A 22,987-nucleotide genomic window follows, 5' to 3' on the forward strand; every position below is an offset into this window, starting at 1 on the left:
TGGGATCCCCATTCCTCCGGCCATTCCCATGGCAGGTATGGGGGGAGTGCGAGGGGCCTGCTGTGGAGTGGGCGGGAGGCACGTGGTGATGCCCAGCTATTGTCAGCAGTGTCCCCAGGGTGACCGCTCCAGAGTTGTGAGTGCCCCGGGCTGTGTGCACCTGCCTGGGGTCCAGCTTGTGGCCGAGGATGATGAAGGCACCACAGGCTGCCTGGTTCATGCCCCTCCCCACGCACAGGTGTCCTGGGGGCCCCACTCCCCCACAACCCTTATGAGGTGTAAGTAACCATTGCTTTGAAAAGTTGCAGGAAAGCACAGTTACTTTGCTTGGAAAATAAACCCACTGAGGTGGACTTGGAGTGAGCCGTGCGGTCTGCTCTGTTGAGCCGGGTCCAGTGTTTGGGTTGGGCTGGAGTCACAGGCCTGCATGTGCTGGGCGAGCAAGGGTGGTCCCTGTCTGCTTTCACTTCCTCTCCTGTGACTTGGACACCAGACTTGGGTGGGGCAGGCCAGCAGGTGGGAGCTGCTTGGAGGCTGGGGGCCCTGGCTGTTCACAGGGAGTCATGGGTGGCACGCAGGTACCCAATGCTACTGCAACTGTTACTGCTGACTTGTAGGATCAAAAGCTCACTCAAACTTCATTTCCCACTTCCAGAGCCACGTCTCAAAGTGTTCTAACATGTGGAAAACACCTGGGGGCTCCCCCAACGCAACACCCCCTGCACCTGGGTTTGCTGTGGGTGTGTGGAGCGAACCCACAACAATGCCCCCCTCAACCTTGCTGGGTGCTGTGCTCCTGGTGTGTAGGCGAGGCTAGGGTTCGCCCACCTGTTCAACATCTGGGGCAAAACGGGGGATTTTCCCGAGACCAGCAGAGTGACGTCATGCCGGGGAAAGGGTTTGCAGGTGGCTGGCTGGCGGCATGTGTCTGTGGCCTCGTCTGCCCCGCCCCCTGGACACACTGCTGCTGGCGGAGGGTGACACAACCCTCCCCGTTCCCTGTCACTCTGTTCCCGCTTATCTCTCTCCCGCCTTTTCGGCGCCACCACCTTCTTGGAAATGAGTTTAGGGCAAAGGGGTGGGGGCTCAGACCACTGCCTCCCCCGGCAGGCCCCATAAAAGTGACTGTCACTGACCCAGACACCAGAGCCAGCCCTAGACCCGACAGCAGGACAGCCAGACGACAGACAGCCCAATGGCACTGAGCGCGCAGACTCAGGCTGCCTGCCTCCTGCTCCTTGTTCTCACTGGCCTGACCAGCGGCTCGGTTCTCCAGCAGCAGGTGAGAGCCTCCGGGACCTGGATCCTGGCAGGACACTGGGGCAGGATAGGGAGCTGCCGGGCGCAGCTGGAGAGCCCCCGGCACCGGGCAGAGCTCAGGACAGCTCAGGGTGACTGGCAGCTGCTTAAGGTATGCAGCATGGAGTTGCATGCGCATTTAAGTGCCACTGTATACACAGTGGGGATAGGCAATGAGCGAGGGAGATGGGAGAGAAGGTTTAGGCTCTGGCGGTGCTGAAGTCCTGGTCAAGGAATTAGTCAATGAACAATAAAACAAAAAAATCATTGTTTTGTGAATGCTATTCACGTACAACATGGAAGATGGTGGTAGATACCCGTGGGTGCAATCAAGGGGCTGGCAGACAAGCGAGAGTGCTTTTGGGGGAATCGGTGCTGACCTTGCTTTGGAGGATGGGAGACCCAAGCACACTGGGCCAGAGGACGCACGGTGTACTGGATGGTGATGAAGGGCTGGGGGTCGGGGGGGCTGGGGACAGATCACGCTACATCCGGTGGGCGACTGTGCGGCACGGATTCTTCTCGGAGGGCGGGGATAGGCGTGCAGGAGTCCAGAACCGACTGGCATTGTTAGAGGCCACTCTGCTATGTGGCGAACAGATTGGATGCAGGGGGCAAGAGGCAGGGAGACTGGCTAGGAGGCTGGCGCTGGTATCTGGGCAAGGGAGAGTGATGTCCCAAGGAAGAACAGATCTGGGCTGTTTTTAAGAATAAGACTGGGGTGGGGGAGGGGACTGGCACTGTGGCATAATAGGTTAAGCCTCGGCTTATGGCACCAGCATCCCACGTGGGCACTGGTTCAAGTCCCAGCTGCTCCTCTTCCTATCCAGCTCTCTGCTCTGGCCTGGGAAAGTGGTAGAAGATGGTCCAAGTCCTTGGGCCCCTGCACCCCCATGGGAGACCCGGAAGAAGCTCCTGGCTCCTGGCTTCGGATTGGCCCAGCTCTAGCCATTTTTGTGGCCATTTGGGGAGTGAACCAGCAGACATAAGATCTCTCTCTCTGTCTCTCCCTCTCTCTGTCTATAACTCTGCCTCTCAAATAAATAAATCTTAAAAAAGAAAAAAAAAAGAATAAGAAGAATAAGGCTGCCCTGAAGCAAGGCATAAAGAGCAAGACCGGGAGATGCCGCCTCGGGGCCAGCTGAGCCGTGGCTCCGAGCACTGGGGCGGCACAGGCTGGCAGGGCAAATGCAGGCGCTCTGCTGCCACCCTCAGTACCCCCTCTCTTTCCAGACACAGCAGCTCGCAGCCCGCCAGCCGCAGGACACAACCGGAGCCCAGACCAGCTTGATGGTGAGAACACGCGGACCCCCTGCCCGGCCCCCCAGCCCCTCCCTCCCACCCCACGCAGGCCCGGTGCCCGCTCACTCTCCTCCCTCCCGCCCCACAGCCTGCTGCCCACAGCCTCAGCCGGCGAGACACCCACTTCCCCATCTGCATCTTCTGCTGCAGCTGCTGTAGGAATTCAAAATGTGGGATCTGCTGCAAGACCTAGAGCCTGCCCGCCTGCCCGCCCGGCCCCGGCCCCCCTCCGCCCTTATTTATTCCTGCCGCCTTCCACATTTGTCTGGCAATAAAATGGATGGTTCTTTTATTTTCCACATCAGAATCTGAGGTTCTTTCTTCCTGCCAAATGCCTCCGCCAGGGGCTTTTTGTCCCCTGCCTGTTGGGCTGGGCAGGGTCGCTGCGACCTGGCGGTTGCTGGAAAGCTTGCTGAAGCCAATTCTGAATTCCCCGTCTTCCCCTACTTCAAGAGACCCTGAATTTAGATGAAACTTAAAGTTGCGTCTCTTTGAAGACAACTCAAACACCTACTAAGCCCTCTTATTAAGGGATTGGGGGGGGGGGGAACACACCTTCTAGGGCTTGACAAAGTGGAAACTACTAAGGTATTAGCTGAGAGACCGGCGCTGTGGTGTAGCAGGTGAAGCCGCCACCTTCAGTGTTGACATCCCACATGGGTCTTCCATCCGCTTGTTCACTTCCCAAATGGCCGCAATGGCTGGAACTTAGCCGATCTGAAGCCAGGAGTCAGGAGCTTCTTCCACGTCTCTCAAAGGGGTGCAGAGGCCCAAGCACTTGGTTCACCGTCTACTGCTTTCCCAGACCATAGCAGAGAGCTAGACCAGAAGTGGAGCAGACGGGACTCAAACCAGCACCCCTGTGGGATATTGGCCCCGCAGGTGGAGGCGTAGCTCCCTGTGCCACAGCATATTTCAAAGCAACTGTAGATACAACACACAGAAACTTGAAGACTCTTTGGGGTCCTGAGTTTTTTCAGAGTGTAAAGGACTCCTGAGACCAAGAGATCTGGGAGCCAGCGGCCACCGGGAACCCAAGAGCCACTGTAAACCAATGAGGCATTGGCTTTCCCACGGGAGATTTCAGGTTGTTTTCTGTCTGCAAGGATGCCCTTTGTGTGTGAAGTGCATGGGAGCACTGTCCACCTTCACAAGGAATTCAGTCCCCTCCATTTTCCTTTTCAAACATTTTTATTAATTTAACTTGAAGGGGGGAGTGGAAAGAGAAAGAGATCTCCCATCTGCTGGTTTGCTCCCCAAATGCCTTAATTTTAGGCAAAATATCCCGATTATTAAGATATTGGCAAGTGTTAAAAGGAATCTGAGTTTTTAAATCAACATTCTGCGAGCCAAAATAAACACAACGGGGAGCCAGATCACCCCTGCCCACTACCAACTTTTGCCTTCTGTCTCAGAAGCCGCTGCAGGCTGGTGGTGTGGGAGGAGCTGTGGGGAGCTTGGCCGCCTATCAGCTCCGCCCTCTTGCGATTGGCTTCTCCCCATCTGAAGCCCCGCCTCCTCAGCTATAAAAGCAGAGACAAGCCCTCCCCAGCCTTGAGCTCATCTGGCTGTTGAGCTACTCAGCGCAGGGGTGAACTCGAAAGTGTTCCGGAAACTGGCAAATGCCTCTTAAATGTGAGGGGGTTTGTACGGAGCGGGGAGGGGGGGACCCAAAATGGCTGATTGCGTTTAATGACAACAGGTGCTCTTCTCATTTTCCCAAGCAGGCCGTCCAGGGTGAGGGTGGGCGTGGTCCTAGAGATGTTGAGGCTGTGAAGCAGAGGGACTTGAACTTCAGCACTTGAACTTCACCTCTTGGCGAGCCCGTTCAGCTGCAGATCGCTGGGTCTGGTGGCCAGAGTTCCTGGGCGAGCAGGAGTGGGCTGGGGCCCTAGAACCCCTATTTCCAATAGGCTCGCAAGTGATGCCACCGCCACTGCTGCTGGCTCAGGTTGTGTCCTGCGGGGTGAAGCCTCCAGCCCCGACAGAGGGCGGCCAGTGGCCAGCTCCACTCCAGACAGCACTGGGCTGGGAGTGGGCTGGAGAGCGTCATTGTCCCAACAGAGCAGTTTTGCTTCCTCACTCTGCACATTGCTTTAGCTAAACCTGGAGTCCTAGCTGAACACCAGGATGCTTCACTAAACACTCGGGAAGTTCCGGATTGAGCTGAGTCCCTCAGCCCACAACCGCAGAATGCCATCTCTTACGGAGGTGGTCAGGCTCCAACGAAGCCTAGTCCAAGGTGAAAACGTGGACAGAGACGCAGACAGGTGGAAGCCGCGTCGATGTGAAGAACCAGAGACAGGGAGCTCCCACCTGCTGGCTCAAGTGCCTGCAGCCACCAGGGGATGGAGACCTCAGCTCAGGCGCCCTGCAGCTGTGGCAGGAACGCAACCACTTGAGCCATCCCTCTGCCTCCCAGGCTCTGTCTGGGTTTGCAGGGTGCTGGGATTGGGAGCTGGAGCCAGGAGTGGAGCCCAGGCACTCTGAGACCCAGGCATCCTAGCTGGTGTCTTAACCACTGGGCTCACGCTTTTTCTTTTAAAAAATTATTTATGCATTTATTTATTTGAAAGACAAAGAGAGAGAGAGAGAGAGACATAGAGAGATAGACACAGAGAGAATATCTTCCATCTGATGGCTCACTCCCCCAGTGCCTGCAACAGCCAAGGCTGGGCCAGGCTGAAGCCAGGAGCCCAGAACTCCATCTGGGTCTCCCACATGGGTGGCAGGGACCCAAGCACTTGGGCCATCTTCTGCTGCCTTCCCAGGCACATTAGCAGGAAGCTGGATCAGAAATGGACTAGGCAGGACTCAAACCAGCACTATCAGCACTCAGATATGGGGTGCATGCCTCCCAGATGGCAGCTGAACCCTGTTCCTGCACCGCCCGCTCACCCGCCTTGACCTGGCTTTGAAGCCACCAGTGTGCAGCCTTAGCAAAACAACACCCCAGCCTTCTCTAAAGATCAGGTGATCTGGCTGGGTCAGCCAGCAGCTGTGCCCTGTGGGCAGAGCACCGCCCCTTCCCCTCCCCTTCTCCACCTGTCTCCCTCTCATGGGTGGAGACCAAGCCTGCAGCACTCAGCGGGGGTTGTCAGGGTTCTCTGTGCATCTCTCTGTGCACCTGGGACAGCCTTAGGCCACACCCACAGACTGCACAGGTGCACAAGCCCCATGGGGCCGGGGTTGATGCTTAGGGCTGTGACATAGGAACCCCAGGAGCTTGGTGTCCCCTCCGAAGTCCATGCACCAGGCCCCTCTCTTCTCGGGGACCCAGGCGTTCAAGCCCCACCCCACTCTCAATGGGCCTTTGTCCCTGGCTGGGAAAGGCACGGGCAGAGTCTGACATCATGAAGCAGAGGTGGGGGTGGGACTCCCCCCACACTCCAGCCTCCCGCCCCCCCCCCCGGCTGACTCCCCACTCCCTCGTTGCAGGGATTTCCCCGCCCCTCACCCCTGGGTTCTCCCTTGGGAGAAAGGACCCTGGCTCTCCACTGCTCGGGTCTGAAGGAGGCTGAACAGCTGCTGGGCAGAACACTGCTACCCTTGGTCACCCCTCCTCCAGCACCAAGGGCCACCTCATAGAGGCCATGGCCACTGGGCAGGACACTGTGCACGTGAGGGTCCTCACCCAGGCCAGCACAACCATCTGCATAGCAAGTGCTGCTCTAGGGGACACAAGGAGCCCAGGACGGAAAGGCAGACAGACAGACAGACAGGTTTCTGCTGTGGCCCTGTCCTCTGAGACCCCATGGGCTGATGGGAAAGCAAGGAGCCACATAGCACACCCAGAGGGCAAATCAGCGAGCATGCTGAGGGCCAGGGAGAGGAGGGCGCCGAGATCAAGGGGTTTGGCTTGGCAAGGTGGGCGGGAAGTCTTCCGGGAAGAGGTGGCATCCATGCTACTGAGCCCACAGGGTGAGCAGGCTGTGGCCGGCGTCAGAGTTGGGAGCAAGACGGGGAGGGGTGGGGCAGCTTTCCAGGACAGGATGTAAGACCAACACCTCCAGCCACCTGCTGCTTGTTGGCGAAGCTTAACTCTGTGCCTGGAGCTGGTTCCGAGCAGAGATGGATGGAGAATAGGGCAGACGAAGCCTGGGCCCGTGTAGGGAGTGAGTGCTCAGGGTCAGCTCAGGTATCAGGAAGCTTCCAGAAGAAACTAGACCCGGATGACCGGGGGACTGGGGCTACAGAGAGGGCAGAGGTGACATGGAGGCTGACGGTGAGAAAGATTAGCCTCACCTCCTCCTCCTGCCCACACCAGCCTCTCCTGGCCTCTCAGGATCCAGGTTGCACCTAATATCGCCACCAAAATGCACTGAAGACAATGCCGCCCGTCCTTGAGGCTGGAACTTCCAGGGAAATTAGGCCACGCCCCCACCAAGGCCCAGAATCAGGGTGCACGGTGATGAAGAAAGGGGAGCAAGCAAGGCAGCCACCCCCCATCCCCTCCAGGAAGGAGCGAGTGGAACCCAGGCATCAGGCTGCCCGGTCCGAGCCCTGCGGTGACAAGGGCCCCTTTGTGCCCCCTCCCCCAGGGGCAGGGAGGAGCTGGGCCCTGGAGGCAGGCGGCCCCTGGCACCCAGAGGGAGGGGAGGGGCCAGCAAGTGGGGGCCTAGACCCTGGGAGGCCAGGAGACTGGGAGCTGGGCCTGCGGAGCAGAGGGTGCAGAAGGCAGAGCATCCAAGTGAGTACTGCAGTGGAGACGGCCAGGGCGTGCGGGGGAGGGCAGAGCAGCCTGGGGGCAGGACGAGAGGCCGGGAGCTCGGGTGGCGGCGGTGCCCAAGGCTCGTGCAAGGCGAGGCGCTCCTGGCTGCAGTGGGTCACTGCAAGTGGCCACTCCTTTAGGACGGGGGACGGTGTTGCTTGCCAGTGCTTTGGTGGGGAACAGAGGTGGGACTTAGAAAGAAGCCACAGAGAGAAAGAATAGGCAGACCGTCCTGGGCACCCCTCCTGGCTGCAGGGTCCAGAGGAGTGGCTCCCCTGGGGCTCCCAAGTTTGGGGCCGATGGGGTGGCAGTGCTGTGGGGCTGGACGAAGCGCAGAAGGGTGCCCAGGTGATCGGTCACCTGGATGGGGGCCGGGGTCCGGGGTGTGTGGGTGAGCAAGCTGCTGCACCTGGGCGCACGCCAGCTGCGTTCGCTCACGCGTGCATGCACGCCTGCCCAAGCACCTTCCTTGTGTGTCTCCAGCAGCGCCTCTCGGCTTTTGTCCACTACACTGTGCTAAAGAAACCCTGGAGCTGTTTTTCCTCACGCGGTCGCGCCTCTGAAATCCCACCCTGGCAACCACAGGCTGTGGTCCTTAGAGAGCCAGAAGTCATGTTGACAGATTGTTTCAGGCGCCGCCCCCAGAGCGGTTTTTACCGCATTCTACGGAATGCATGGTCTCCGCGTTCTTTTCACCTGCGTGCCCGGGTCTCAGGCTCGTCCTCGCCTGTGCCCGTCTCCTGTACCCTGCTGATACGGGTGCCGTGCTGGCAGCTGCTGTGTGGTCTGGGTGGATCCGTCTAGAGTCACGCCCCGATGCGGGGCAGGGCGGGGAGTGGCTGCAGGTCCCTGAGTGGGAGCGATGCACGCGTACAGGGCCATGTGTGTGCCTGAGTGCTGGGCCCAGGTCTGGGCAGGTGTGTGGTGGACAGGAAGACGGACAGGCCAGGGCTGCCTCTGAGACCAAGGGAGCCACGGGCCCAAGGCGGCTGGGTGTGTATGCCTGGCCCCGTCCCGCGTCTGCACGAGTCGCTGATGTGTGCGCCTGCTCCTTCTGGGGGGTCAGGATCTGTCACATTTCCTAGCAGCGTCTGCGTGTGCCTGAGCACGCGTCAGCATCTGTGGGACGAGGGTCGCACAGGCTGGGAGAAGCAGCCACTTGGAAATCCTGGCTCCAACCCCGCAGCGCGACCCACAGGGCGGCGGGGGGCCAGGGGCTCACTATCCTGCTGCCGGCCGCAGTCCATCCTGGCCCCACGCGTGCCGACCCCTCTCTTAGTTCCCACCTACCCGAGAAGCCCCCCAGCACGAGGCACCCTCTCCCAGAGGAAACAGGGCTCTTTTGTGCGGGGTGCCGGCCTCTGGTGAGGGTGGGGACACCAGCGGCCGCCTGTGGGGTGGGAGAAGGCGGCAGGAATTCCCGCGGCATGTTGGGAATGCTGATGCCGTGAAACCCAGTCATTGATGGGCTGGGTCCCTGCCTGCCACCCCCAGGCCTCGGCCGGGGGACATCTGCTCCCTCGCCCCACTCACGGCACAGCCCTGCCTCGCTCGCCCTGCAGCCTCTCCCCTTCCCTCCCCACGGTTCATCCCACATCTACTTGGGGGGGTTGAGGAACGTCAAGGTCGTGTGGGACGGTCCCAAGTTTCCTCGGGGCAGCAGAGACCTCGAGGGCAGCCTGGCATCAGGCCACAGGCCAGGGGGCACTGAATGCTTAGGCCCCGCCCCCTTGCACCTGTCTGACTTTTGTTCCAGGTTGACATTCCCTACTCAGGGAAGCTGAGGCGTGGGGCAGGTACCAGCCTGCACTCTGTCCTTAACTTTCATCGACGGTGGTGGCGATCTGGACGCACATTGTCACGGCCACAGGGAGACCAGAGAACTTGCTGGTTGAGACTGTAGACCTGCCGCGGGGCAGGTTGCGTGATCTCGCTGGACCTCAGCTGTAACAGGAGATTCATCGTTGCACCTGTCTCAAAGAGCTCATACGGGCTTGCACAGCAGAGCCAGGCACGGAGGCCGGGCACGTGGCCAGCGCCGTGGCAGTGTTTGCAATTATAAATAGCAGCAACACACATCTGGTCGGGGCCCCTTCCCGAAGCCTATGCAGAGCGCCCCTGCCTACTTTGCTGACCTTGAACCCTGTCTTCTCCCTCTCCAGCTGTCACTCACTTGCCGTACACAATGATATTCCTCACGGCGCTGCCCCTGTTTTGGATTATGATTTCAGGTAATGACTCAGGAGTGCCCGGGACCCTCGGCTGCGGCCCACCCTGAGCAGGCTGGGGGGGGGGGATGTCTGTGGCTCTCAGGACCCCCAGAGCAGTGGGAGAGGGAGTGACGCGTGGGACGGGTCCTTCAGCTGCCGTGGTCCTGCCTGCCCACAGCCTCCCGTGGGGGTCACTGGGGTGCCTGGATGCCCTCGTCCATCTCCGCCTTCGAGGGCACCTGTGTCTCCATCCCCTGCCGCTTCGACTTCCCCGATGAGCTGCGGCCCGCCGTGGTGCATGGCGTCTGGTACTTCAACAGCCCCTACCCCAAGAACTACCCGCCGGTGGTCTTCAAGTCCCGCACGCAAGTCGTCCACGAGAGCTTCCAGGGCCGCAGCCGCCTGCTGGGGGACCTGGGCCTGCGCAACTGCACCCTGCTCCTCAGCACCCTCAGCCCCGAGCTGGGCGGCAAGTACTACTTCCGCGGGGACCTGGGGGGCTACAACCAGTACACCTTCTCAGAGCACAGCGTGCTGGACATCATCAGTGAGTGCCCCCCCCCCGGGCCTGGGGCGGCGCTGGGGAGGGCCGGGGCGCAGCAGGCAGTCCCCCCCCCCAACCCCTTCCCCAGGAGGCCTGGGCGGCAGGTGTGGGAGGCGTGGCCGAGACCTGGGTGCAAACCTCAGTGCCCACACGGATCATGCACCCGACAGAAATGAGCAAAGCGGGGGCCAAAATAGTCGCGCTGCCCTCAGCGGATAGCAGGTGCTGTTGGAGGCCGCGGGGCCCCTCTGGGGCAGGGGCGGGGCTGGGGGACCTGGGGCAGCTGACTCCTCTGGGCCTTGGTGTTCTCTTCTGTACAATGGGAATGCGGACGGCACTTAAAGTGGGCGAGGGCAGAGCTGGCCACGCCAGCCATGCCGGCACAGAAGGCAGGACCCCGCCTCCCCGCGCCCCCCCCCCCCCGCCGGCATCCTGCACTTCCAAGAGAAAGCGAAGCGCAGACTTTTCAGTGCAATCTCATTCTTAAGTCTCAGATGCTGATTGAATGGGACACAGCTCCGGCCAGACTTGGCAGTGGGCACAGGGCCCATGGCCATTGCAGCCCTGCCCTCCGCCTGATTTCTCCAGAGGCCCTCCTGGCTGGAGCCCTTAGGTTCAGGTCCCCCAGCAGCATGGGGGCTATGAGGAGCATGACTAGAGCCCTGGGGTAGGAGATCACACAGGTACACACACACAGCACACACACAGCACTCACACATACACACACACAACACACAGCACTCACACAGCACACACAAACTATACACACAGCACACACACAGAGCGCATACACAGCATGCACACTACATACACAGACACACATAGACCATACATGCACACACACAGTACACACATAGACCATAGCACACACACAGCACACATACACTACATATACAGCACACACATAGACCACACACACAAACTATGCACACAGAACACACACAGAGCACACACACTATGCACATAGATCACACATGTGCACACAAACTACACACACACCACACACATAGACCACACACGCACACACTACACACACATACTACACATACTACACACACAGACCACACACACACAAACTACACACATAGACCACAGTGCATGCACACACAAACTACACACACAGCACACCCACATACTGCACACATAGATCACACATGAACTACACACACACTACACACGTAGAACACACACAGCACACAGACCACACACGGACACACACCGCATACGTACACACACTACCACACACATGTACATACTACACACACGGCGCACACATACATTAGCACACACAGCACACATACAAACTACACACACAACCACACACATTATACACACACAGCCTACACACAGACCACAGCACACACACAACCATACACATTACACACACTACACACAGTACACACACAGCGCACATACACACACTACACACACATAGATCACAACATACACATAAACTACACAGAGCACAACACACACACTACACACACAGCACACAAACTACACAAACAGACCACAGCGCACACACACTACATACATACATAGACCACAGCCACACACATTCACACATATAGCACACACACAGCATACACACACAAACTATACACACAGACTGCACACACAAACTACACATGCACACATACAAACTATACACAGACCACAGCGCGCATACTCCACACACACACATAGACCACAGCCACATACATTCACACACAGCACACACATATAGTACACACACAAACTATACACACAGGCCTCACACACATGGAGACTGTAGCCATATATACACACATTCACACACACACAAACTATAGCCACACACACATTCACACACACACACACTACACATATGTGGTGACTTTAAAAGTTCATGGAAATTGAATTAAAAGATAAGTTTATTTGGGTGCACTTTTTAAAAAAAGATTTATTTTGATTTATTTGAGAGGCAGAGTTACAGAGAGGCATAGAGAGAGGGAGAGAGCTCTTCTATCCACTGGTTCGCTGCCCAAATGGCTGCAATGGCCAGAGCTGAGCTGATCCGAAGCCAGGAGCCAGGAGCTTCCTCTGGGCCTCCCACATGGATGCAGGGGCCCAAGCACTTGGGCCATCTTCCGCCACCTTCCCAGTCACATTAGCAGGGAGCTGGATCAAAAGTGGAACATTCAGACTTAAACCAGTGCCCATATGGGATGCTGGCCCTGCAGGTCAGGGCTTTAACCCACTGCACCACAGTGCTGGCCTCTTGGGTACACTTAAAAACAAAAAAAAGTTTATTATTTGAAAGGTAGAGTTACAGAGAGAGGAAGAGACAGAGAGAGAGGTCTTCCATCTGCTGGTTCACTCCCCAGATGGCCGCAACAGCTCCGAGCAGGGCCAGGCCAAAGCCAGGAGCTGGGAATTCCATCCAGGTTTCCTGTATGAGTGACCGGGACCAAGCAGTTGGGCCTCCTCCGCTGCTTTCCCAGGCGCATGAGCAGGGCGCTGGATCGGAACTCTGTACCCATCCAGGATGCTGGTGCTGCAGGCGGCGGCCGAGCCCGCTGTGCCCCACCCGGCCTGTTGGGTCCACGTGGTTGTGGAATCCACGCCTAAAGGTGCATTTCTCACCAATGTCTCTGAAGACCTCTGTATGCACAGCTTCCAGAACAAATTTTTGCACCAAAATAAACATCTGATTCCACGTCCCACGACCAGTTTGAAGGATGGCAGTGCACCGGAGACACACACGCACACTCACATGCCCGGCCAGAAGGACGGGAAGCAGGAAGGTTCCTTAGGGGATCACGTAATGTCTGGGGCGCAGGTGCTGACCGAGAGTGACAGGTGTGACGGCTGGGTTCTCGCTGCACCGGCTGTGGTCTCAGTTTCTTCATCCGCAGAATGAGCAAAGCGACAGCCGCTGCGACCCCTGAGACACTTGGTGTCACTTTGGTCATTACTGCTTCCTGCCTGGGTCTGTGGAGGGCTTCCAGGGGGGGGGGGGGCTTGTGTTGGAAGGGAATTCGGTACCCAGGGGCGGGGAGGGGACAAGGTGCCAGGCATGGAGTTGGGCAAGGCGAGGCTGCCCGGGAGCCCCAAGCCGCTTCCTTCAACCCTGCTTTTCTCCCAGACACCCCCAACATCGTCGTGCCCCCCGAGGTGGTGGCGGGCACGGAAGTGGAGGTGAGCTGCATGGTGCCGGACAACTGCCCAGAGCTGCGGCCAGAGCTGAGCTGGCTGGGCCACGAGGGCCTGGGGGAGCCGGCCGTGCTGGGGCGGCTGCGGGAAGACGAAGGCACCTGGGTCCAGGTGTCGCTGCTCCACTTCGTGCCCACCAGGGAGGCCAACGGCCACCGGCTGGGCTGCCAGGCCGCCTTCCCCAACACCACCCTGCAGTTCGAGGGCTACGCCAGCCTGGACGTCAAGTGTGAGCCCGGGTGCGGGCCGGGGCGGGGCCTGGGGCGGGGGCGGGGGCGGGGTCAGAGAGCTCGGGCGGCGCCTGCAGGCTGACCCCGCGCGTGTCCGCGGACCCCAGACCCTCCTGTGATTGTGGAGATGAACTCCTCGGTGGAGGCCATCGAGGGCTCGCACGTCAGCCTGGTCTGTGGGGCGGACAGCAACCCGCTGCCGCTGCTCACCTGGATGCGGGACGGGACGGTGCTGCGGGAGGCGGTGGCCGAGAGCCTGTACTTGGAGCTGGAGGAGGTGACGCCGGCGGAGGACGGCGTCTACGCCTGCCTGGCAGAGAACACCTACGGCCAGGACAACCGCACCGTGGAGCTCAGCGTGATGTGTGAGACGCTGGCGGGGGGCCTGCACCTGCGGGGCGAGGGGGAGGGAGAGGAGGGGAGCCGGGCCCCACGGTGGGGGGGGGGCGGGAAGTAGACGTCTGCAGGGCCTGGGAATCTGCATTTTAATGAGCCCCCTGGGGTGGGCGTTTAGCTTAGCAGTTAAGGTGCCTTCTGAGACACCCACTTGCCTTCTTCCATCCCTGGCTCCGGCGCCTGACTCCAGCTTCCCGCCAAGGCAGTGCCTGGGGGACAGCAAGGATGCCTCAAGTAGTTGGACCCCTGCCACCCACGTGGGAGAGCGGGGTTGAGCTCCTGGCTCCCGGCTTCAGCCCAGCCCATCCCCAAATGTTGCAGGCACAGTTGAAGAGTGAACTGGAGGTTGAGAGTTCTGTGCCGGGGGGGCCCCAACAAAAAAAAATGCAAAATAAGCCCCTTGTCACTCAAGTGGGAGGGTGGAGGGAACTCCAGGCCTGGCCCAGGCCCATCTGGTCCCCGTGAACATTATGGGGCCTGGGGTGGGGCCATCAGAACCAGAATCTGGGCCAGGAACCTGGGAGAGGCCACCCCTCCATCCCTGCATCCATTCACAGATGTTGATCCAAAGTGCTTAGGCTGGGGATAACAGCAGTGACGGCCACACCCAGTATTTGCTCCGCAGATCCTGGTGCAACACCTAAACTCTCCCCTGAGGTGACCCCCTCACCTCCCCCACCCCCCACCCCCCACCGAAGCCTTCCCTCCCCGCTCTAATTAGAACTCACCGCCCCTTTATTTCTGTTACTACCTTTATTTCTGTTACCCCCATGTTGCAAAGCGTGTGTTTTGCCGATGTCTGCAGCGTCTCCCCACCGTGCCTACGTCTCAGCAGATTCCCAGTGCAAGGTGTCTGGCGCGTAACAAATCTTCCCAGGCAGACGAATCAATTAATTCACAGGCTTTTATTGGGGTTCCGCTCCCGGGCGAGGTTCCCCGGTCCCAACAGAGCAATGAGTGGGGGCCGGGGAAGTCGCGCGTCAGAGATTGGGAGGGCTCCTTTTATAGATACAGGGCGTGGGGGTTAAAGGTAGAGGCGGGTCTGATCCTCACTGGTTGACCTTTAGGCACCCGCGGGGACCTTGACAAGGACTTTTCTTCCCCGGAAGTATAGGCCTTCCCTCCTTGCGGCTCCACCCAGGGAGTGTTCCACAATCACCCCTGAGAGGTTGGGACTCTTACTAAACCCATTTCCCAGATGAGAAAGGTGTGGCACAGAGAGGTTCAGACGTGAGGGCACACAGAGCTGGGGAGGGCGAGTCCCAGGATCCATAGAGGAGCGCTCTGTCTGCAGAGCCCACGTGCTTGTAAGCAAGAGAGCCAGGCCTCAGCCGACCGGAGCCACCCTGAACTGCCGTGGCCGTCACACGTGGGGGTGGCAGCTGGCTGGCACAAAAGGCCCCTCCTGGTTTCCGCCATCAGCCCCTGTCCTGTCTCCCCTACAGATGCACCCTGGAAGCCGACAGTGAACGGGACGATGGTGGCCGTGGAGGGGGAGACGGTCTCCATCCTGTGCTCCACCCAGAGCAACCCAGACCCCATCCTGACCATCTTCAAGGAGAAGCAGATCCTGGCCACCGTCATCTACGAGAGCGAGCTGCAGCTGGAGCTGCCGGCGGTCACCCCCGAGGATGACGGCGAGTACTGGTGCGTGGCCGAGAACCAGTTCGGCCAGAGGGCCACCGCCTTCAACCTGTCCGTGGAGTGTGAGTACCCCCCACCGGCAGCCCACTCCCCCCTGGGACACGGGAACTCCCCCGTGCACGCCGACCCCTGTGGCTTCCTCGTGAGTCCACAGCCAGAAACTGACGGTCCTGTGTGTGAGAAAGTGCGGGGTGCACTTTGGGTAGGGAGAGTTCTGGATCCTGCGGCCACTGGCCGTGTGCATTAGCTTCAACACTGACCCAGAGAGCTGGCCCTTGTGCTATGCACCGGGCACTAGTGGACGCCTTGTACAGGGACCCACTCATTCCTGATGTCCTTGCGAGAGGGCTTCTATTACTACCTGTAGTTTTCAGAGAAGGAACTTGACGCCCAGAGAGTTTGTGCCACTTGGCCAAGATCACACAGCATTTGAGAGTCAAATCTGGGCAGTCTTCAGCTGTGTGTTACACTAAAGAAGCAGTTGTTTGCTTTTTAAAGACATCTGTTTATTTGATAAACAAAGTGATGGGGGAGGGGGAGAGACAGAGAGAGAGAGAGATCTTCCACCCACTGGCTTACTCCTCAAATGGTCACAATGGCCAAGGCTGGGCCAGGCCAAAGCCAGGAGCCAGGAACCAGGAACTCCATCCTGGTTTCCCACATGGGTGGCAGGGGCCAAAGGAGTTGGGCCATCTTCTTCTATCTTCCCCGGACTCATTAGCAGGGCTCTGGATCAGAAGTGGAGCATCCAGGACTCGAACCAGCGAGAAGGGAGGCTGGTGTCACAGGTGGTGTCTTAAGCCAGCGTGCCACACTGCCAGCTCTGGGGAGCAGCTGTTGTGTGCAGGGGGCAGTGCACTGTGTGTGCGTGGTGGGGAGAGGGACACAGAGCTTATGGGAAGAGACAGCACGGCCAGCAAGAACAGAGGGCGGCCGCTGTCTTGGACTTGAGCTTGTCACCGCTCTGTGACCAGTGCCTGTCTTGCATCCCCTCTGCTGTCCCATCAGCTGGGCTCCGGGTTACAGCAGCCAAGTCCCAGCCTGGACTCCCCCTCCTCAAGCGACTTGCTCTGCAAGGTCACCTCCGGGCTTGCATTTCCCCTGCTTCCTCCTGGCCTGGCCTCTGATCCACAAGCTTCACCTCTGGAGCCCTGCATGGGCCACCTGCCGTGGCTCCCCTGGCACGAGTCGGCTGCACGGCCCGCGGCGGCCAGATCCGGGTTATTCCTGGGCTGCCGACTTCCACGCAGAACTGTGGCCGCCCACTCCTCCACTCACCTATAAACCGAGCGAGCTACACCCCCCCCACCCCCCCACCCCGTCTTGGTTCCTTGGCAGCGCCAATGCCATCATGGCGGATGGCTGTGTGCGGCTCCGCCCACTCCATCCCTGCCCCCCCCACTTCCCCCTGCTGCGGCACCCTTCCCCCACTCTACCCTAAACCTGTGGTTCTGTTGCTTTCTTATGCTTATTTACTTATTTGTTTGAAAGGCAGAGAGACAGAGACAGAGTGCTTGCAGCATCTGGTTCACTCCCCAAATGCCCACGCCAGCCTGGGTTGGACCAGGTCACAGCCGGGAGCCTGGAGCTCCATCTGGGTCTCTCCCATGGGTGGCCAAGTCCTTGAGCCAACACCGGTGCCGCCCAGGGTGCCCATCAGCAGGACGCTGGAGTGGGGGTGGAGCTACTCTGATGCGGGGTACAGGGGTACAGTCAGAGCCCCCTGCGGATCTGCTGGCAGTGCCTGGCTGCGCTCACTGTGTCACAGACACAGCACATTTTCAGGCAAGTCACAGACCCCGCCAAGGCCCCAGGAGCAGAGGCAGCACGCGGCGCCTGCCCTGGGCTTGCAGTTTTGATCTTGCAGCATCCCTGGCCTGTGGCCTCATCGTCCTCCCCTTAACTGAGGGGGGAGGGGCAGCCGCTCCCCAGGCCGTGCAGGCCACAACCGAGAGCTTTCCAGATTCCCTACCCCTATCCACACACACACCCCCCCCCCCCGCCCCCAAATCCCCAGCTGCTTCCCCTCCCCCACACTGCCTGACACCCAGGCACTTAATTAATCCACTTCCTAGAAAACAAACAGGTTTGGTGCCTGAGGACTGCAGGGGCCCACCCCCCCCACCCCCGTGGCCCCGCCCCACCTGTGGCCCCGCCCCGCCTGTGGCCCCTCGTGCTTCTCTGGGCCTCTGCACAGCTTGCTCCAGGGGCTCTAAGTCATCTGCTGTTTCTACCGGGTGCACTGTAAATGCTACATTGTTCTTGGTTACGGCACCATGGCTTTGGGGTTCACTGTGCTGGGAGGTGCCCAAGCTGGGCCCCCAGCCTGCCTGTCAGCCCCAGGGCCCTGCACCGTGCACAGAGGATGTGCAGGGGACTAGTCCGAGCTCCTTGTGTGTGCTGACCTATTTTGTTCTCACAGCCACGAGACGGGGGGAGGGGACTACTCTCCCTCCCCCGCTCCCCGCCCCGTTTCACAGAAGGGAACTGAAGCTTTCCTGGTGCCTGGTACCAGATGTAGCTGAACGGACCTGGCTCTGAGCTCTGGTTCTGCCCCCAACCTGGGTGCACGAGCCAGTGGTCTCCCCTTTGCTGAGCCCAGTCCCTTCCTCTGAGGGGCGTGGATGGCAGTATCTCCTCTCAGAGCTGGCTTGGGTGGGGTGCTCAGTGTGTTCCGTGTGCACCCCTCTTCCTGCTCCCATCCTCCCTAGCCCCTGCTTGTACAGGTGAGAATTCCATCTTCCGGGCGCCAGGAGGTGTAGTGGCCGCAGACAGCCAGCAGGTGGCAGAGCTGGGCTTCACCACAGCCTCTCTGCGCGCAGTGCACGGTGTCTGGTGTCTGGCTGCGTGGGCCTGCCAGGTTGCTGTGACTGAGTTTCTGTCCACAGATAACGGTGTTGGCTTTCCCCCGGGATGCCCGCGTGGCCTCTGGAAGGTTTTGAGGAACAGAATCTGTGGATGTGTTCCTTGGTGAGCCCTGTGGCGAGCGGAATGCTTGCCTGTCTCGGCTGCATTTGCAGCCCAGCCCTGTGTTTAGCAGACTCTGAGCTGTGCACAGGGAGGTTCCAGCTGGGAGCACCCTACTGTGGCTGCAGATGTCCCTCAGTGTCCTCAGGAAATGGGGTCCGGGACCCCCCGTGGCTCCCAAAACTTGCAGGTGCTCAAATCCCTGTCATAACATCATGGTGTTTGCATATTACCCACCCACGTCTTCCTGTAAGCTTTGCTTGAGAATTATTTTTGTTTATCTATTTATTTGAAAAGCAGGGTGATGCAGAGAGAGAGAAAGAGATCTTTCATCTGCTGCTTCATTTTCCAAATGGCCCCAAATGGCTGAAGCCAGGAGCCTAAAATTCCATCTGGGTCTCCCCTGGGGGTGGCAGGGGCTCAAGCACTTGGGCCATTTTCCCCTGCTTTGCCAGGCACGTCAGCAGGGGCCTGGGTCCAAAGTGGAGCAGCTGGGATTTGAACCGGTGCTCTGATATGGGGAGCCGGTGTTGCATGTGGAGGCTTAACCCACTGCACCACAGTGCCAGCCGCTTCCTGTACGCTTTCAATCACTTCTAGATTACCGATAAAGCCTGGTGCAAGGTCAGCGCCCTGTTATCAGTTGTCACAGTGTGGCCTCTAGGGACCAGTAAGAACAAACCCGGATGTTTCAGAACAGATGAGGTTTTTTTCGATCCCTGGCTGGTTGAATCTAGGGTACAGAGCTTGCAGACACGAGGGGCTCCCTGGCCCATTCCTCTTTCTGGAACATTCACTCTTGCTGGAAACTGCAAACAGGGGTTGTGGCTGGGCCGAGGGTCTTCTGCCCCAGTGTGAGCAGGTTTTGCCTTCCAAGTGTGATAAAACGACCTCGGTGGGAGGTGGCGTTTGCTGCTGGTGGCAGTGGTGAGCCCTGTGACGGGGGCGGGGGCTCCAGGGAGGAAGCAGGGAGCTCTGGGGGTGGGGACCGCAAGTTGGGGCAAGGGCTGGAGGCCAGGAAGCAGGCGGCCGCCTGGCTCTGTGTGTGACACTCGGAGAGTGGGGAGAATCCAGGGGCTCGTCCCTTCCTGCTGTGGGGGGCAGAGTGGAGACAGAGCGAGACTCCCTGTGCAGAGCCCAGTTCGGGGACAAGTGCATGGGCGAGTCAGGACCAGGCCTGGGGCTAGCCAGGGGAGAGAGGGGGAGAGCAGTGAGTGCACTGGGTCCCTGTGGACCCCAGCATCTGCCTTTTGTTCTAAGTGACTCAGGGAGCTCCTGGAGGAGGGCTCTGGGCAGGGGGCACCCATGCTGTGCCTTAGGTCTCATGGGCAAACAAGAAGAGAGAGAGAGAGAGAGGACACGGAGCGGGCAGGCTCTCAGCTCTGTGACTCAGGGTTTCCACGTGGCCAAACCCGCAGCTGGAGTTACCCCAAAGTAAATCCCACAGGAAGTGCCCCAAAGCGGCTGTTGGGGTTCCAAAGGAAGAAGTACTGAGCACGGGGTTGGGGGGCTGGTGTTAAAAGCCACGTGTTTGGGGAACTTACCCAGCGAGTGGGCTGCAGCACCCACTGGAGTCACACCCCCCCCCCGAGGGTCCCCAGCGAGGCAGTCAGAACCACGGAGTGGACATGGGGGTTAAGGGATTTGGCTCAGGGCCCAAAGCCAGTTTCTCTCAGTGTTTTGAGTAGCAGCTAGGTTTCTCGCTCAGGCAGAGGACGGAGTGGGAGGCCCCGGGGTGGGGTGGGGGGCTACATGCAGCCCCCGCAGCTGGCCCTCCTCTCACTCTGCCTTCGGTTCGGCCCCACAGTTGCCCCCGTGATCCTCCTGGAGTCGCACTGTGCTGCGGCCCGCGACACGGTGCAGTGCCTGTGCGTGGTTAAAGCCAACCCGGAGCCGTCCGTGGCCTTCGAGCTGCCCTCACGCAACGTGACCGTGAACGAGACGGAGCGGGAGTTCGTGTACTCGGAGCGCAGCGGCCTCCTGCTCACCAGCATCCTCACGCTGCGGGGGCAGGCCCAGGCCCCGCCCCGGGTCATTTGCACCTCCAGGAACCTGTACGGCACCAAGAGCCTGGAGCTGCCGTTCCAGGGAGCCCGTGAGTGCTGCAGCCTGGGGGTGGGGGCCATGGGAGGGATGTGGCCCACCCAAGCCTCACCGGACCAGCTGCTCAGCGTGGCCAGGTGCCACCTGCAGGGAATGGCCCAAGATGCCCCTGCTGGCTGCTGAGAAGAGGCTGCCCTGAGATGGCCTGCCTCTGATGAGCCTGCTCCTGGGCCGGCCAGCAGCCAGAGGGGTCACACACGGAGCTGGGAGCCTCCACGCTAGGCAGCCAGGGCAGGATGTGCCAGTTGTAGTGCATTTTGGCCATCACAGCCCAGCACGTGTCCTGCTACCAGTGGCCCTGAGGCCCCCGGGTCTTCTCCATCCTCAGACCGGCTGATGTGGGCCAAGATTGGGCCTGTGGGAGCCGTGGTCGCCTTTGCCATCTTAATCGCCATCGTCTGCTACGTCACCCAGACCCGCAGGAAGTGAGTGCCTGCCGGGGCTGATCTGGGAGGGGGCTTGGAGGCCGGGAGGTGGCAGGAAGAGGGGGGCTCCTGGTGGACGGGGGCTCTAGCTGATGCAGCCAGTGTGGGTCAGGAGCCACTCAGGGCACGGTGCACAGGTCGTCGGTGACCCCGGGCATGCTCAGCGTGACAGGAGAGCCCAGTGTCGGTCCCACAGCCCAAACCACAGTCCCCAGCACCCCGAGGGGCTGTCCCCTTTGCTCTTCGTGGCACACATGTATCAGCTGTCTCCTTGACAGATTTCTGCCCCCCGTGTGCACCACAGCGTGTGTTGGGGGGACCTGGGGAATTGAGGCTGGGGTTCCACGAAGCAGCAGAGCCCGGGGGGGGGGGCGGGAGGGGGCTCATCTTCGGCCAGGGCTTCATTTCAGAGAGAGGGAGCTATGTTGGGGTCCCTTGGGCCCAACTCCTAAGGTAGATGGGGCACAGAGAGGGCGGGCAGAGGGAGGCCTGGGGCTGCCCCGGAGGCTGATGGGTGCTCTCTCGCAGGAAGAATGTGACGGAGAGCCCCAGCTTCTCGGCGGGGGACAACCCTCCCGTCCTGTTCAGCAGCGACTTCCGCATCTCTGGGGCCCCCGAGAAGTATGAGGTGAGGGCCCGAGCACCGTGGCTCCAGGCTGGCCAGGGACCTGGACATCAGGGACACCCAAGGGCAGAAGGGGAGAGGCAGGAGGCGTGGGGGGCTGGGTGGCCTTGGACGTGTGGGAGGAGGCGCCAGGCTGAGGCCGCGGAGTAGGTGATGGGCTGTGGGGTCCACGGCAGCCCCCGTGGTCCCTGCCTGCACCTGTGACTGCGTTTCCTTCTCCAATAGTCCAGAGAGGTCTCCACCCTGGAGAGTCACTAGCGCCCCGGGAGGTAGGTTCCGGGGGCCTCAGTGTGCCAGCCCCTGGGCCCTCAGCGGGCCCCGGGGTTGGCGTGCATGTGTGTGTGTCCCAGTCAGGCGTCCACGGCGGTCTCTGGGGAAGTCTGGCCTGTCCAGCAGTCCTAGCCTTGTCTCTCATGTCCCACCGCTGCTCCCGCCCGTCTGTGGCCTCCGTCTTGTGTGTGTGTCCTGTGGCAGGGGGAGGGAGAGGATGGAGAGGACGCTGGGGAGGCCAGAGTCGGAGCTGCAGGATCCCCCAGACTTGGGGAAAGGCGTGCCACAGCAGGTGTTTCCCAGTGTTGGGGGGAGCCCCCACTGAGTGCGTTTCCACCGGGCAGGTGCCATGGGCTGACTTGTGTGACCCCTCCCCTCCCACACCCCAGAACTGCTGGAGAAATCTGAGAGCTGCGTGCAGCTTCCAAGTTGGGCAGTGGGGAGATGGCGTGCCCCGGGCAGGATCCCGCTTCCCGGGCGTCCCAGGCTCGGCCCGGCGACCCTGCGAGCGATGATCGATCAAGCGCGCCTGCGCGGCTCAATCGATCGATCGGTGTCTCCTCACAGAGCGAGAAGCGCCTGGGAGCTGAGAGGAGGCTGCTGGGCCTGCGTGGGGAGCCCCCGGAGCTGGGCCTGAGCTACTCCCACTCGGACCTGGGCAAACGGCCCACCAAGGACAGCTACACCCTGACGGAGGAGCTGGCCGAGTACGCCGAGATCCGGGTCAAGTGAGGAAGCTGGGGGCGTGCCTGTGTGGCTACCCCCCACCCCTCAGGACCCTCGCTGGCCCCCGCTGGCTGCGGGCTCCCTTCCTCCCCAGAGTAGTGGGGGATGGGGCAGGAAGGGGACGGGGCAGGGGACAGAGAGGTCCTGGGGGCCCGGCCTCCCTCCCCCACCCCCGCCAGCCCCATCTCCCCCCACATCGCGGCTCCCCTCTAACCCCCTTTAACCTCAGTGTCTGGAGGGGAGCTCTGTCTGTCCGTGTTATTTATTGCTCCCCCTGCCCGGTCTCCTGCCCCATCCCCCACCCAGGCCCCAGGGCCTGTACCAAAGGGACATGAAATAAATGCCCCGATGACAAATGCCA

The 22,987-nt window shown here is 60.2% G+C and overlaps 2 protein-coding genes across 3 annotated transcripts; both read left to right on the forward strand.

Annotated features, from left to right (window-relative positions):
- Window positions 1-1,069: 1,069 nt before the first annotated feature.
- HAMP (hepcidin antimicrobial peptide) lies at window positions 1,070-2,900 on the forward strand. Its single transcript, XM_008249495.5, has 3 exons — window positions 1,070-1,282; window positions 2,533-2,592; window positions 2,690-2,900. The coding sequence occupies exons 1-3, from the start codon at window positions 1,196-1,198 to the stop codon at window positions 2,792-2,794; spliced, it is 252 nt and encodes an 83-aa protein (XP_008247717.2). The 5' UTR covers window positions 1,070-1,195; the 3' UTR covers window positions 2,795-2,900.
- Window positions 2,901-7,200: 4,300 nt separating this feature from the next.
- Window positions 7,201-22,987, forward strand: MAG (myelin associated glycoprotein). Of its 2 annotated transcripts, XM_051836126.3 has the most exons (11): window positions 7,201-7,291; window positions 9,475-9,543; window positions 9,701-10,069; window positions 13,173-13,469; window positions 13,578-13,835; window positions 15,312-15,572; window positions 20,285-20,572; window positions 20,909-21,005; window positions 21,534-21,633; window positions 21,856-21,899; window positions 22,468-22,987. In XM_051836126.3, the coding sequence occupies exons 2-10, from the start codon at window positions 9,498-9,500 to the stop codon at window positions 21,886-21,888; spliced, it is 1,749 nt and encodes a 582-aa protein (XP_051692086.1). In that variant the 5' UTR covers window positions 7,201-7,291; window positions 9,475-9,497; the 3' UTR covers window positions 21,889-21,899; window positions 22,468-22,987. The 2 variants fall into 2 exon arrangements, with proteins under 2 accessions (XP_051692086.1, XP_051692085.1); XM_051836125.3 differs by lacking the exon at window positions 21,856-21,899.

The sequence above is a fragment of the Oryctolagus cuniculus genome, chromosome 18, assembly GCF_051225735.1.
Source record: "Oryctolagus cuniculus isolate XC-2025 breed Fujian yellow rabbit chromosome 18, ASM5122573v1, whole genome shotgun sequence".
Taxonomy (NCBI): Eukaryota; Metazoa; Chordata; class Mammalia; order Lagomorpha; family Leporidae; genus Oryctolagus; species Oryctolagus cuniculus.